General features: G+C 38.9%; 1 protein-coding gene across 2 annotated transcripts in view; it reads right to left on the bottom strand.

Annotated features, from left to right (window-relative positions):
- The window catches only part of MTMR2 (myotubularin related protein 2), a 111,728-nt gene that overhangs the window by 16,770 nt on the left and 81,971 nt on the right, over positions 1–12,987 (bottom strand). For both annotated transcript variants that reach the window (XM_069554921.1, XM_069554922.1), the window contains 2 exons: positions 5,553–5,702; positions 4,622–4,810 (listed from right to left, as the gene is read on the bottom strand). In XM_069554921.1, coding sequence (XP_069411022.1) covers positions 4,622–4,810; positions 5,553–5,702 — 339 coding nt within the window. The remainder of the gene's footprint in view (positions 1–4,621; positions 4,811–5,552; positions 5,703–12,987) is intronic.

Raw genomic sequence — 12,987 nt, 5'->3', positions numbered from 1 at the left:
TTATGTGCACAAAATAGAGCTACTTGTCGAAGTCAGAGGTAAAAGGGAGAGTAAGTGTACAGAAGGGAGTATAAAGACTACCTACTCTGACAATGTAAATACAACACATGTATTTTACAATGGGAGCAAGTTCAAAAAAATTTTTCCCTAAATGTACTGGGGATACTAGTCACACTGTTATTCTAGCACCATGGTAGGATAAAGCAAGTAATTATGTAACATAACAAATCTTATCATTCCCTCTGACTTTGAGGATCAGCATTCCTGGTGGGTTAGGAGTTACACATGTAATTTTGAAGAAGTTATGTTAGAACCTGCCTGCCAATGTAGGTGACATAAGAGATGGGGTGTCAGGAAGATCCCCTGAAGGAGGGCATGGCAATCCACTCCAGAATTCTTACTTAGAGATTCCCATGGACAAAGAGCCGCCTGGCCGGCCACAGTCCATAGCCGTAAAGAGCCAGACATATATATGCATGCACACATGTAAAAACTCTTAACACTGAATTCAAACTGAAAGCACCAGTATGAACTCATGAAGTACTTTATCTTTAGAAATATATTAACATTTCCTGGCTCTATCCATTACCTAGTCTATTCAGAAAAGACTCAGAAACTGGACCAGTCCAGTAGCAAATAAGTATCCTTAGCACCAAATTATGGTTTCAAATACCATCTCCTACTAACAGAAACCAGAACTTCTTAGGGAAATGGCTATTCCAAGCCTGGGGCAGGAAACATACAAGATTTCCTGATGACTCTGCTGTATCTTATCATACCAGATAGCAAAGATTACGATGTGTGTGGCTCAGATACTTCAGTTGTGTCCAACTCTTTGCGAAGCCAAGCACTGTACCCCGTTAGGCTCCTCTGTTCATGGGATTCTCCAGGCAAGAATACTGGAGTGCATTGAAGGCAGATTCTTTATTGATGAGCCACTAGGGAAGCCTAAAGATTACTTACTATGGTCATGCCAAACACACTCAGGAGGTAACTTGAAAAGTCTCCTTTTGATCAAAGGTGGAAAAAAATTTTTAATACTATCTGCAATGAATTAGAAATTGCTGACTACATACAAACACAATATGTGCTTAGTTGTGTCCAATTCTTTGTGACCCCATGGACTACAGCCCACCAGACTACTCTGTCCATGGAATTTTCCAGGCAAGAATACTGGGGTGGGTTGCCATTTCTGACTCTAGGAGATCTTCCTGACCCAGAAATTGAACCTGTGTCTCTTGTGCCTCTTGCACTAGCAGGCAAATTCTTAACCACTGTTCCACCTGGGAAGCCCCACTGCATTCATAATGACACTTTAAAAAATTAGTCATACTCCTGGGATGGGAGGGAGTAAATTTATTATTGAGAAAACTGGTAAATAAGGAAAAGGAATCAAGTATTTACCCTGGTTTCTTATATGAACTGAACTGCTGATTAAACACAATTTAGATAAGAGAAAGTGCTTCTTTTTAGAAAGAGTTCAACTAATAGCTGAAAAGAAAATTATGAACTTAAGAGTATCACCATTTTGCAACCCCACTGAAGTAACAGATCTCAGCACTGAGCTTGATCAGTTGCTAATATCCAAAAAGAAGAATCAGGCACAAACTGTGTGCCTCCTGATGTATCCCCTACAGCTTTGCCAAAGGAACTGAACCTAAATCTGAATAAACCTCTGAATTCATGTGAAGGAAATTCAGAGGACAGAACGTACCATAGCACAATCAGCAAAGTCTGGACTGTGGGAAACTCCACAGTAAAATATACTGGAGAGAAGAGGGGAGCAGGCAGGGAAGCGCAAGGGGAAGACTGTGGATGAAGAGAAACTTAAATACAAACACAATCTTAACAAGGCGAGGCTAAACTACAGAGACTAGTGATGTGTATACTTCAGTAACAACAGATTAAGTAATGTAAGCAGATGACTACTATAAAAGTTAGGATACTGGTTACCTTTAGCAGGGGTAGAAGGCAAATCTGATTGGGGTAAGGCGCACATGGAAGGCTTAGTGGCTAGTAAAGCTTTAATTCTTGATGTGGCTCATGACTGCAAAAGAAGTTGCCTCAGTCACACGGTTCCACACATATTCACACTGTTTCACACATTTCACACACTGCTGTATCACACAGATTCACACTATTCACACATATTTACACTGCTAAAAAATATACTCTTACCATGAAGATAAAAAATATTTGTTGCAAAAAATATGTATGCTTTTGCAAATTTTAAAAGGGAGATAGAGCAGGTGGATATTGGGTGAAGGTGGTCGAAAGGTACAAACTTCCAGTTAAAAGATAAATAAGTTGTGGGGATACAATGTACAATGTGATGACTATGGTCAACAATACTATACCGTGTATTTGTAAGTTGCTAAGAGAGTAAATTTAAAAAATTCTCATCACAAGGAAAAAGGCACCATAACTATGTGAAGCGATGGACGCTAACTAAGCTTACTGTGGCGATCATTTCACAATACATGTGTATTTCAAGTCAATATGCTGTAGACCTCAGACATATACTTTTCTAAGTCAATTATATCTCAATAAAACACCAAGAAAAAAGATACCTGTCTAGCTGGCAAACTAACTTTCCTGAAGAATGACGGCAATATGTGCAAAACTTTTAAAAATATGAACATTTTAAATTAGGATACAGTAATGGTATAGCTAGGGAACAAAAATGTCAACAAAAGGTACTTGTTTTAGTCATATTTAAAATACTAAATATTAAACATCTAAATTAGAAGAATGATCAAGTAAATAATGACACAGCTATATGATGAGTACTCTAAAATATTTCTCAAGAACAGTTATTGGAAAGAAATATTTTTTATAAAAATGAAAAACAATGAAACAAAACAATCAACATTTAATGTACAGAAAAAACAGTGGGAGAAAATATACCAAAGATCAGTAATTATAGGTGCTTTTTATTCCTTCACTTTGCCTATCCCTTCCTGGATTTTTGTTATTACATATTTTATGATCAGAAAAATACATAAAATACACCAGTCTTCATTAAGAAAGAGATTTCCATAGTGAAATACATATGGGAATCATTTTCTAAGTAATATAACGTTTTGCCTACTCCCTTTTCTGCCTTTATATGCTTCTCATCCTAGAAAACATCTTTTTAAAAGAATATATTTTATTTATTTATTCAGCCATACCAGGTCTTAGTTGCAGCATGTGGGATCTTGTTCCCTGACCAGGCATAGAACAGCATTCCCTGCATTAGAAGCATGGAGTCTTACCCACCGGACCACCAGGGGAGTCCCTCATCCTAGACAATGAGTCTCATTCCTGCTAACTCATGGTATAAGTAATTACTGGGAAAATACACACCAGTCCCTGGGGAACCAGTTTCATATGTACAGTGTCCTGTTTCGCCTTTAAGGGGAAATATTTACAGTTTAACAGGGAATGCCTGGAATTCAAACTGTCCTCAAAACACTAAACAGGATAGAAATAACTAAGTACATGCTCCATAATTTAATTAAAGGATGATCACCCCAGCAATGTTTATAATAGCAAAAAAAGAAAAAAAAATAACCTAAATAACCAAAACAATTGTGTCTCTTATTTAGTTATAGAATTTGGGGTGTTTCAGTTTTGGAGGGAAGCCGTGTGGGTTTTTTTCTTTGTCTTATCTGTGAGGTAATTTTTTAAAGCTAAACTCTCTCTCTCCTCTTTTCTTCTCCAGTAGTAGATTTTTCCAAATGGACCAGAATTTCTGTTTCCACAATGCTAATATTTATTCCATAGCAGAAATCAGGACCACTGCTTCAACTGCCGTCTTCAGTGTGACTAGCTTGTACAGGCAGAGGCTTGCCAGAAGAGAGCAGCACTGGTCACTGAGAAATCTGCATGATTCCTACAAGGGTGCTGGGCAGAGTTCAGTCCCACAAACTCAGTTTGGTGCCCAGTTTGGAGAAGGGAGAGTCTTGCTCCTAAAACAACAGTTTATCAGGTAAGTTTTGCCCCAAAAACAACTGTTAGTTTTTATGATTCTCATTTTACAAAAAAGCCAATTAAAGTTACTAGAACGATCAAAATTAAATGGGATTGACATGTACACACTGATATTTTGAAAACAGAAAACCAATAAGGACCAATAAGCACAGGTAATTCTGATCAATATTCTGTAATAACCTATATAGGAATAAGAATTTGAAAAAGAAAAGATACATGTATAACTGAGTCACTTTGCTGTATACCTGAAACACAACACTGTTAATCAACCATACTTCAATATAAAATTAAAAATAAAAATTTTTTAAGTTACGCTATCAAGTAGAAGAGCCAGGATTAGAATCTGTATCTTTAGCATATGAAAAGCCTAAGCTCATCCTACTGCACTGTGTACATGTGCGCACGCTCAGTCACATCCAACTCACTGTGACCTCATGGACTGTAACCCTCCAGGCTCCTTTGTCCACAGAATTCTCCAGGCAAGAATACTGGAGCAGGTTGCCACTTCCTACTCCAGGGCATCTTCCGGACCCAGGGATCAAACCAGGGTCTCCTGCATTGCAGGCGGATTCTTTACCACTGAACTACCTCCTGACAAACTCATGAAACTGTAACTATAATCTTAATTACTGAAAGAGGATCTCACCTTATTGGCAACTGCATTAACACTTGGCCGGGCGTCGAATATAAAGATTTTATGAGATTGGGCATTGGAGTCCATAATAGCTTGAAGGTATTTTTCATCTTCTTTGCTTCGCTTCCCACTCACCCCCACCATGGGCTGGCTACACCGAGTGATTGTGGCTTGACTTTCAGGATGAATCCATGACAAAACCTTAATGGGAGGAAAAGTGGCAACACACCCTTTGACATGCTTGTCTATTTATAGTTCTTCCCCAAAACATTACTCAGTAAACTCTGTTTTCTAACTGGATTCAAAGCTGAGCCATGAAAGGAAATATGAAGCTGCTATAAAAAATCATCATTTTTCTTTCAAGTCAACTCTGGCATGTGGAAAACTTGGTCTTATTAATCAGATATTGATTTTGAAGAGTCATTAATTAAAAGTATTGTCTCTAGGAAAAAATACATTAAAAGGGGGCTTAAGTAAACTCCATTTTTAAAGTTCAGCAAAAATGCCCAATTATAGTGTTCAGAGTCTACACATTTTTGTACCTAAAATTATTAGAGCTTATCTTTCCAGAATACAGAAATTCATCACAAATTTGTACGGTTTTCTTCATTCCAGGATTTAAAGGAAGAGAGCATTTATCACTATGACCAACTGTATAAGATAAAGAAATAGTGAATAATACCAGAGCCAACTCTGACTTCAAGTTAAGAGCCATGCAATTCTGAGCAGCTCTTTTATACCCATTTCAAACTCTCCAGAAACCTCTTTAGTCTAAGTCTTTCCTCTGGTTTTAATTTTACTCAATAACTCATTCCCTAATAGCCCCACAGAGGACCCGCTGCTGTAGCTATATTTATCCCACACCCAATCCCCCATTCATTATCCTCTGTACTATATGGAGCACAAAAACAATGAGGAAGCTTCAGCACAGCTTCACACTTACTGGGATACGGCCCCGTGATCTGAAGGAAGCCACTCTCTTCAACTCTTCATCAGGGATATTTGCCGGAACAACCAAGAGGGCAGGGTAGGTATCACAGAGCTCATATCGTTCATTTATCTTTGTTATTCTCCAGCTTTCATTTGGAATTCCCTACATGTTAAATAAACATAAGACAAATCACTGCCTAAGAGAAATATCTGAAAACACTACAACAGAAGGCTCCTACTCAACTTCTCTTAAACTCCACTATCCATCTCTTAAGTTGTTGGAATAGTTATTGTCTGCCTATGGTGATCAGGCTTTTAGGATGAGACCTTATGACAGAAAATCCGTATTCATTTTGGCACTCAGTTTTATAACAGATTTATCATGTTATTAAATACTGACTGAGTGCTGGGTCTGTCCTAAACATATCAAACAAAGGAAACAGTAAGACTAAAAAATGTTCTTGTCTTTAAAAAGAACAGTCTCATATAGTTTGACTGGATGACTGACTTTGCTGCCATTCATCTGTACAAAGAAATGTCTGAAGGCAGGCACTAAGCATCCACTAGAATGCTATGCACATATTTATCACATATACATAAAGTGAATTTTACAGTATTGATGTCGCTAATGTAAAACATATGAGAAAAACAAGAAAGTAACAGAAGGCAAAGCCACCCCCCCCCAAAAAAAAGAAGCAAAAGAAACATTTTTTTTTTAATACACATCAATTGTTAAACTTTGGTCCTTACAGGTTTGTTATATTTATAACTGGTATACCACTTCACATATACAATTACTTAATAAGACACTTTAAAATTCCCATCCTCCATTAGTATAGAAAATAAAGCCATCACAGTAAATGGTTAGAATTAATAAAATACATTTATTTTTAATTTTATTACCTCTGACAACTCATAATAAACAAAAAAGAATTGAAAGAAACCAAATTACAGTAAAAATATGTCTATACATTTATTGAGCATTTACCATCTGCAGGTGCTATGCCTGCACAAGCATGCGCGTGCACACACACACTCTACTGCACTCAGGCTTCATTAGCGTCACTGCAGAGATGAAGAAACTGTGGCACAGCTTATAACCTGACTAAAGGTAGTAAAAAATTCCATGTAAATTCTAAACCTATCCTTTTTATAACAAAATACATTGTGCCTCAAGAAAAATTTCACTATCCTGATTCACAAAATTGTTATAAAAACCTGAAATCAAAATGCAGGAGATACTTCTCCTCCAAAGGGGTATTTCTCAAGCTGTTGCCAAACACCCAAAAAGATATTAAAATTAAGAAAGAAGGGAGGACTTCCCTGTACTAGAGTGGATGGGAATATACCTGCCAACGCAGGAGACAGGGTTTCTATCCCTGGTCCAGGAAGATCACAAATGGCACGGGGCAACTAAGCCATGCGCCACAACTCCTGAGCCTGTGCTGGAACCTGCGTGTTCCAGGACCTGCGTGTTCCAGGACCCGCATGCCGCAGCTCTGAGGCCCGCACCTGGGGCCCCTGCTCCACAGGAAGAGAAGCGACAGCAACGAGAAGCCTGTGCACTCAGAGAAAGCAGCCCAAGTCCAGTGACAAAGAAACATCGCAGGCAAAAGTAAAAATAAATTAACTAAATTTTAATCAGAAAGAAGGCGAAATTTGTTCCCAGTAATCATGTGATAAATATTATCAACAGAGTTTCCATTTACACTAGCTATTTTATCATCAGTGCCTTACATACTATTTACCCCAGTTATTTAGCCTGGCCCTAACTTGCTACCTATGATCTACATATCTCCTTTCCTCTTGCCTTCCTCAACTTTATACTCAGGTAAAATCCAAACTTATTTTCAGTAATAAAAGAAAGGTTTAATTAAAGATGTTTAAAACATATTTACATGTAATAATAAAAAAAAATAATGTACAATGAACTGGTGAGTTTATAGAGGAAGTGCTCAATTAAGAAACTTCAGTCCAGTTCAGTCACTCAGTAGTGTCTGACTCTTTGTGACCCCATGGACTGCAGCACACCAAGCCTCCCTGTCCATCACCAACTCCAGGAGTTTACTCAAACTCATGTCCATTGAGTCAGTGATGCCATCCAACCATCTCATCCTGTCTTCCCCTTCTCCTCCCGCCTTCAATCTTTCCCAGCATCGGGGTCTTTTCCAATGAGTCAGTTCTTCACATGAAATGGCCAAAGTATTGGAGTTTCAGCTTCAGCATCAGTTCTTCCAGTGAATATTCAGGACTGATTTCCTTTTGGATAGACTGGTTGGATCTCCTTGCAGTCCAGGGACTCTCAAGAGTCTTCTCCAACATCACAGTTCAAAAGCATCAATTCTTCGGCGCTCAGCTTTCTTTATGGTCCAACTCTCACATCCATACATGACTACTGGAAAAACCATAGCTTTGACTAGACGGACATTTCTTGGCAAAGTACTGTCTTTTCTTTTTAATATGCTGTCTACGACTGAGCGACTTCACTTTCATTTTTCACTTTCATGCATGGAGAAGGAAATGGCAACCCACTCCAGTACTCTTGCCTGGAGAATCCCAGGGACAGAGGAGACTAGTGGGGTGCCGTCCATGGGGTTGCACAGAGTCAGACATGACTGAAGTGACTTAGCTAGGTTGGTCTCAGCTTTTCTTCCAACGAGTAAGTGTCTTTTAATGTCATGGCTGCAGTCACCATCTGCAGTGATTTTGGAGCACCCCCAAAAAAAGTCTGGCACTGTTTTCCACATTTATTTGCCATGAGGTGATGGGACCATTTATTTTCTAAATGTTGAGTTTTAAGCCAACTTTTTCGCTCTGCTCTTTCACTTTCGTCAAGAGGCTCTTTAGTTCTTCTTCACTTTCTGCTTACATAAGGGTGGTATTATCTGCTTACCTGAGGTTATTGATATTTCTCCCGGCAATCTTGATTCCAGCTTGCGCTTCATCCAGCCCAGCATTTCTCATGATGTACTCTGCATAGAAGTTAAATAAGCAGGGTGACAATATACAGCCTTGACGTACCCCTTTTCCTATTTGGAACCAGTCTGTTGTTCCATGTCCAGTTCTAACTGTTGCTTCCGGACCTGCATACAGATTTCTCAAGAGGCAGGTTAGGTGGTCTGGTATTCCCATCTCTTTCAGAATTTTCCACAGTTTCTTGTGATCCACACAGTCAAAGGCTTTGGCTTAGTCAATAAAGCAGAAATAGATGTTTTTCCGGAATTCTCATGCTTTTTCAATGATCCAACGGATGTTGGCAATTTGATCTCTGGTTCCTCTGCCTTTTCTAAAGCCAGCTTGAACATCAGGGAGTTCACAGTTCACGTATTGTTGAAGTCTGGCTTGAAGAATTTTGAGCATTACTTTACTAGTGTCTGAGAGGAGTGCAACTGTGTGGTAGTTTGAGCATTCTTTGGCATTGCCTTTCTTTGGGACTGGAATGAAAACTGACCTTTTCCAGTCCTGTGGCCACTGCTGAGTTTTCCAAATTTGCTGGCATATTGAGTGCAGCACTTTCACAGCATCATCTTTTAGCATTTGAAACAGCTCAACTGGAATTCCATCACCTCCACTAGCTTTGTTCGCAGTGACGCTTTCTAAGGCCCACTTGACTTCACATTCCAGGATGTCTGGCTCTAGGTGAGTGATCACACCATCATGATTATCTGGGTCATGAAGATCTTTTTTTGTATAGTTCTTCTGTGTGTTCTTGCCACCTCTTCTTAATATCTTCTGCTTTCATTAGGTCCATACCATTTCTGTCCTTTATTTTGCCTATAATTGCATGAAATGGTCCCTTGGTATCTCTAATTTTCTTGAAGAGATCTCTAGTCTTTCCCATTCTGTTGTTTTCCTCTATTTCTTTGCACTGATTGCTGAGGAAGGCTTTCTTACCTCGCCTTGCTACTCTTTGGAACTCTGCATTCAGATGCCTGTATCTTTCCTTTTCCCTTCTCTTCTTTTCACAGGTGTTTGTAAGGCCCCCTCAGACAGCCATTTTGCTTTTTTGCTTTTCTTTTTCTTGGGGATGGTCCTGATCCCTGTCTCCTGTACAATGTCATGAATCTCCGTCCATAGTTCATCAGGCACTCTGTCTGTCAGACCTAGTCCCTTAAATCTATTTCTAATTTCCACTGTATAATCATCAGGGATTTGGTTTACATCATACCTAAATGGTCCAGAATCAAGAAACTGACTGCCATCTTTAACTCATCCAATCAACAATCAATTTTTAGGATTTTTTTTCTTCCAAAAGCACCAGAAAACTTTGCTCACTCCTCTCAAGCCTCACTTCTCTTCTGTACCTCTGCAATCCATTCTCCACACTGCCTCAAAATTCTTTTAAGATGCAAAAGTTATCATGTCATTCTTCTGCCTAAAACTATCAATGGCTACCTATTTCTTTTCAGATACATTTAGAACTCTAGACAGGACTTGACAAAGCTCCTCACACCCTTGCTTTTCCCTGCTGATCTCTGGCCACTCTGCAGCACTCTCTGGTGCTTGCTGTAGTCCAGCCTAAACCAAACACCTCCTGTTTCCAGATGGCATCATGTTCTCTCACCGGAGTACTTGCTCTATTAATCACAGGATTCATGACCATATATTTTGATTATTAGTTTATTTCTTTGAATCTGCCATTAAACATGTACCCTTTGGGAGTCAGGATTGTGTCTTTCTGCTTTAGCCACTAACACACACTAGGTGATACATGAATCTGATTAACGAATGAAGAAATCAACGAACCATAAGGAAGCTTCTATATGAAGAAAAACTGGCTTTTGAAGTTTTCTTAGAAAATACAGAGTCGAAGCTGAAAGGGTCAGATCTCTTGAGATCCTAGTGTACCACCTTGAACCCAGGTATTTAACTCCTCTCTCTCTCTCACCGTCTTCCCATATCCTTCAAAAATCACTGCCAGGGAGAACTGCTGTAACCACTGAGATCGTGTCATCTTCTTCAGAAAAAAACAAAAATAGGCTCTCCCGGTGGCTCAGCAATTCAAGAGCCACAGGAGATGAAGGTTCAATCCCTGGGTTGGGAAGAGACCTTGGAGGAGGGCTTGGCAACACACTCCCGTATTCTTGCCTTCAGAATCCCGTGGACAAAAGAGCCTGGTGGGCTACGGTCCATAGGGTCACAAAAGAATCATTCGGACACAATCCAAGTGACTGAGCATACAGCACATTTCAGAAAAATGGCTAGTATGGAGTAGAACCATTGAGGTAAGCCATTACCTTAAGGGCTCTCGTTCTCCTCATTCTTAGAGAAACTGACATAACTATCTCCACTAAAGGAACTGCCTTCCAAGCAGCAAACTGGAGTTGGCTAGCCAGCCATACTTTCTTTGTAGACACTGTTAAAAGACATACTGACAACTATTGATCTCTGACATACATCTTTCTGCTCTCCACAAAAATCACTGCCCTTCAGTTAATGTATCCATTTGTCAGAGTCAATTTACAACCAAATTAAATGGATTATAGCTTTCCTTGTTAGTTACATCTCAGCTCTGAGAATAAAATTCTATTTTCCTTGGCTGTACTTGAGTGCTCTCAGATTTGTTAACCAAGATATCTACCATATGATTATTTGTGCAGAAGACCATACTTATTTTTTATTTACTGATTTTTACCATTTTAGCAACCTGATGATTTCTCTTTACCTTACCCACAAATTTCAGAGTCCTCTGTAAATCACTATATGTGTCAAGGGACAATTAAATGAATATTCACCCACACAGAAAACTTAAATGGTTATTCATAGTTTTGTCCATTTTAAAAATATATGATCTAATTTCTTTAGGCATGATAATGGATAAGTCTATGCATTTAATGTGACTTTCCTTTTGTGTTTCAGCAACAGCACACAAAAAAGCCAACCAATCATGATTTGTTTTTAGAGCTTTACAGTGTAATAAATACAATAATAATAATTTAGATAGATTTCTATGGTTTACAATGCACCTTCCTGCATATCACACTAACTCCTCAAAAAATCCATTAAGGTAAGTGAAAAATACCTCACACCTCTAAGTGTGAGAACTAAGCAAGAGCTAGAGCTAGCATTCAGAAGTGGAGTCTTGCAAATGCTCTGGCAGCAGACTGTGGTGACAGCTGCACAACTTCATATGTTAAACAATAGTGGGTTGTACACTTAAAAGTAGAAAATCTTATGGTATGTGAATGATATCTCACTTTCAAAGAAAAAAAGAATAGAGTGGCCCGTGATTCTGACATGGTATAATCTCCAAAATGTATTAAATGGAAAAGATATATACAGTGTGCAGAGAATGCTATTATCTGCTTTAAAAATAATAATAATGTACATCATGGCATCCGGTCCCATCACTTCATGGGAAATAGATGGGGAAACAGTGGAAACAGTGTCAAACTTTATTTCTGGGGGCTCCAAAATCACTGCAGATGGTGATTCCAGCCATGAAATTAAAAGATGCTTACACCTTGGAAGAAAAATTATGACTAACCTAGATAGGATGTTGAAAAGCAGAGACATTACTTTGCCAACAAAGGTCCGTCTAGTCAAGGCTAGGGTTTTTCCAGTGGTCATGTATGGATGCGAGAGTTGGACTGTGAAGAAAGCTGAGTGCCAAAGAACTGATGCTTTTGAACTATGGTGTTGGAGAAGACTCTTGGGAGTCCCTTGGACTGCAAGGAGATCCAACCAGTCCATTTTAAAGAAGATCAGCCCTGGGTGTTCTTTGGAAGGAATGATGCTAAAGCTGAAATTCCAGTACTATGGCCACCTCATGTGAAGAGTTGACTCATTGGAAAAGACTCTCATGCTGGGGAGATTGGGGGCAGGAGGAGAAGGGGACGACCTAGGATGAGATGGCTGGATGGCATCACCGACTCTATGGACTTGAGTTTGAGTGAACTCCGGGAACTGGTGATGGACAGGGAGGCCTGGCATGCTGCGATTCATGGGGTCGCAAAGAGTCAGACACAACTGAGCAACTGAACTGAACTGAACACACATATACAGGGTATGTAGCATAAAATCTCTGAAAGGATATACAAGTGGTGAGTAAAGTTATTTCCTAAAGGGAGAAGAGCTGGGACAGCTGGGAAAAATGCTGGCCCAGAAGGAAAACCTTCAAGTATATCCTTTCATATCTTTTGAATTTTATACAGTAAATTACTGAATTCAACTTTTAATTTAAAAGACAGACAAAGAACTATTCTGATGCTCTATCTTTAGTCTCAACATTTATGTTAAAGTTCAAGCTCTTTATATATTTTGGATATTAACACCCTTATCAGATACATGGTTTGCAAATATTTTCTCCAGTTCCATAGAGTGCCATGTATAAGGCTATTAATATTCAAAATATATAAAGAACTTAAAAATGACAAAAAATCTGATTAAAAATGAGAAAAGGATTTGAATAAACATTTTTCCAAAGACATACAAAGGGCCAGAAGACA

Source organism: Ovis canadensis, chromosome 15 (genome assembly GCF_042477335.2).
Source record: "Ovis canadensis isolate MfBH-ARS-UI-01 breed Bighorn chromosome 15, ARS-UI_OviCan_v2, whole genome shotgun sequence".
NCBI lineage: Eukaryota > Metazoa > Chordata > Mammalia > Artiodactyla > Bovidae > Ovis > Ovis canadensis.
Note: the sequence above shows the minus strand (reverse complement) of the source record. Positions and strands in the feature narration are given on the sequence as shown.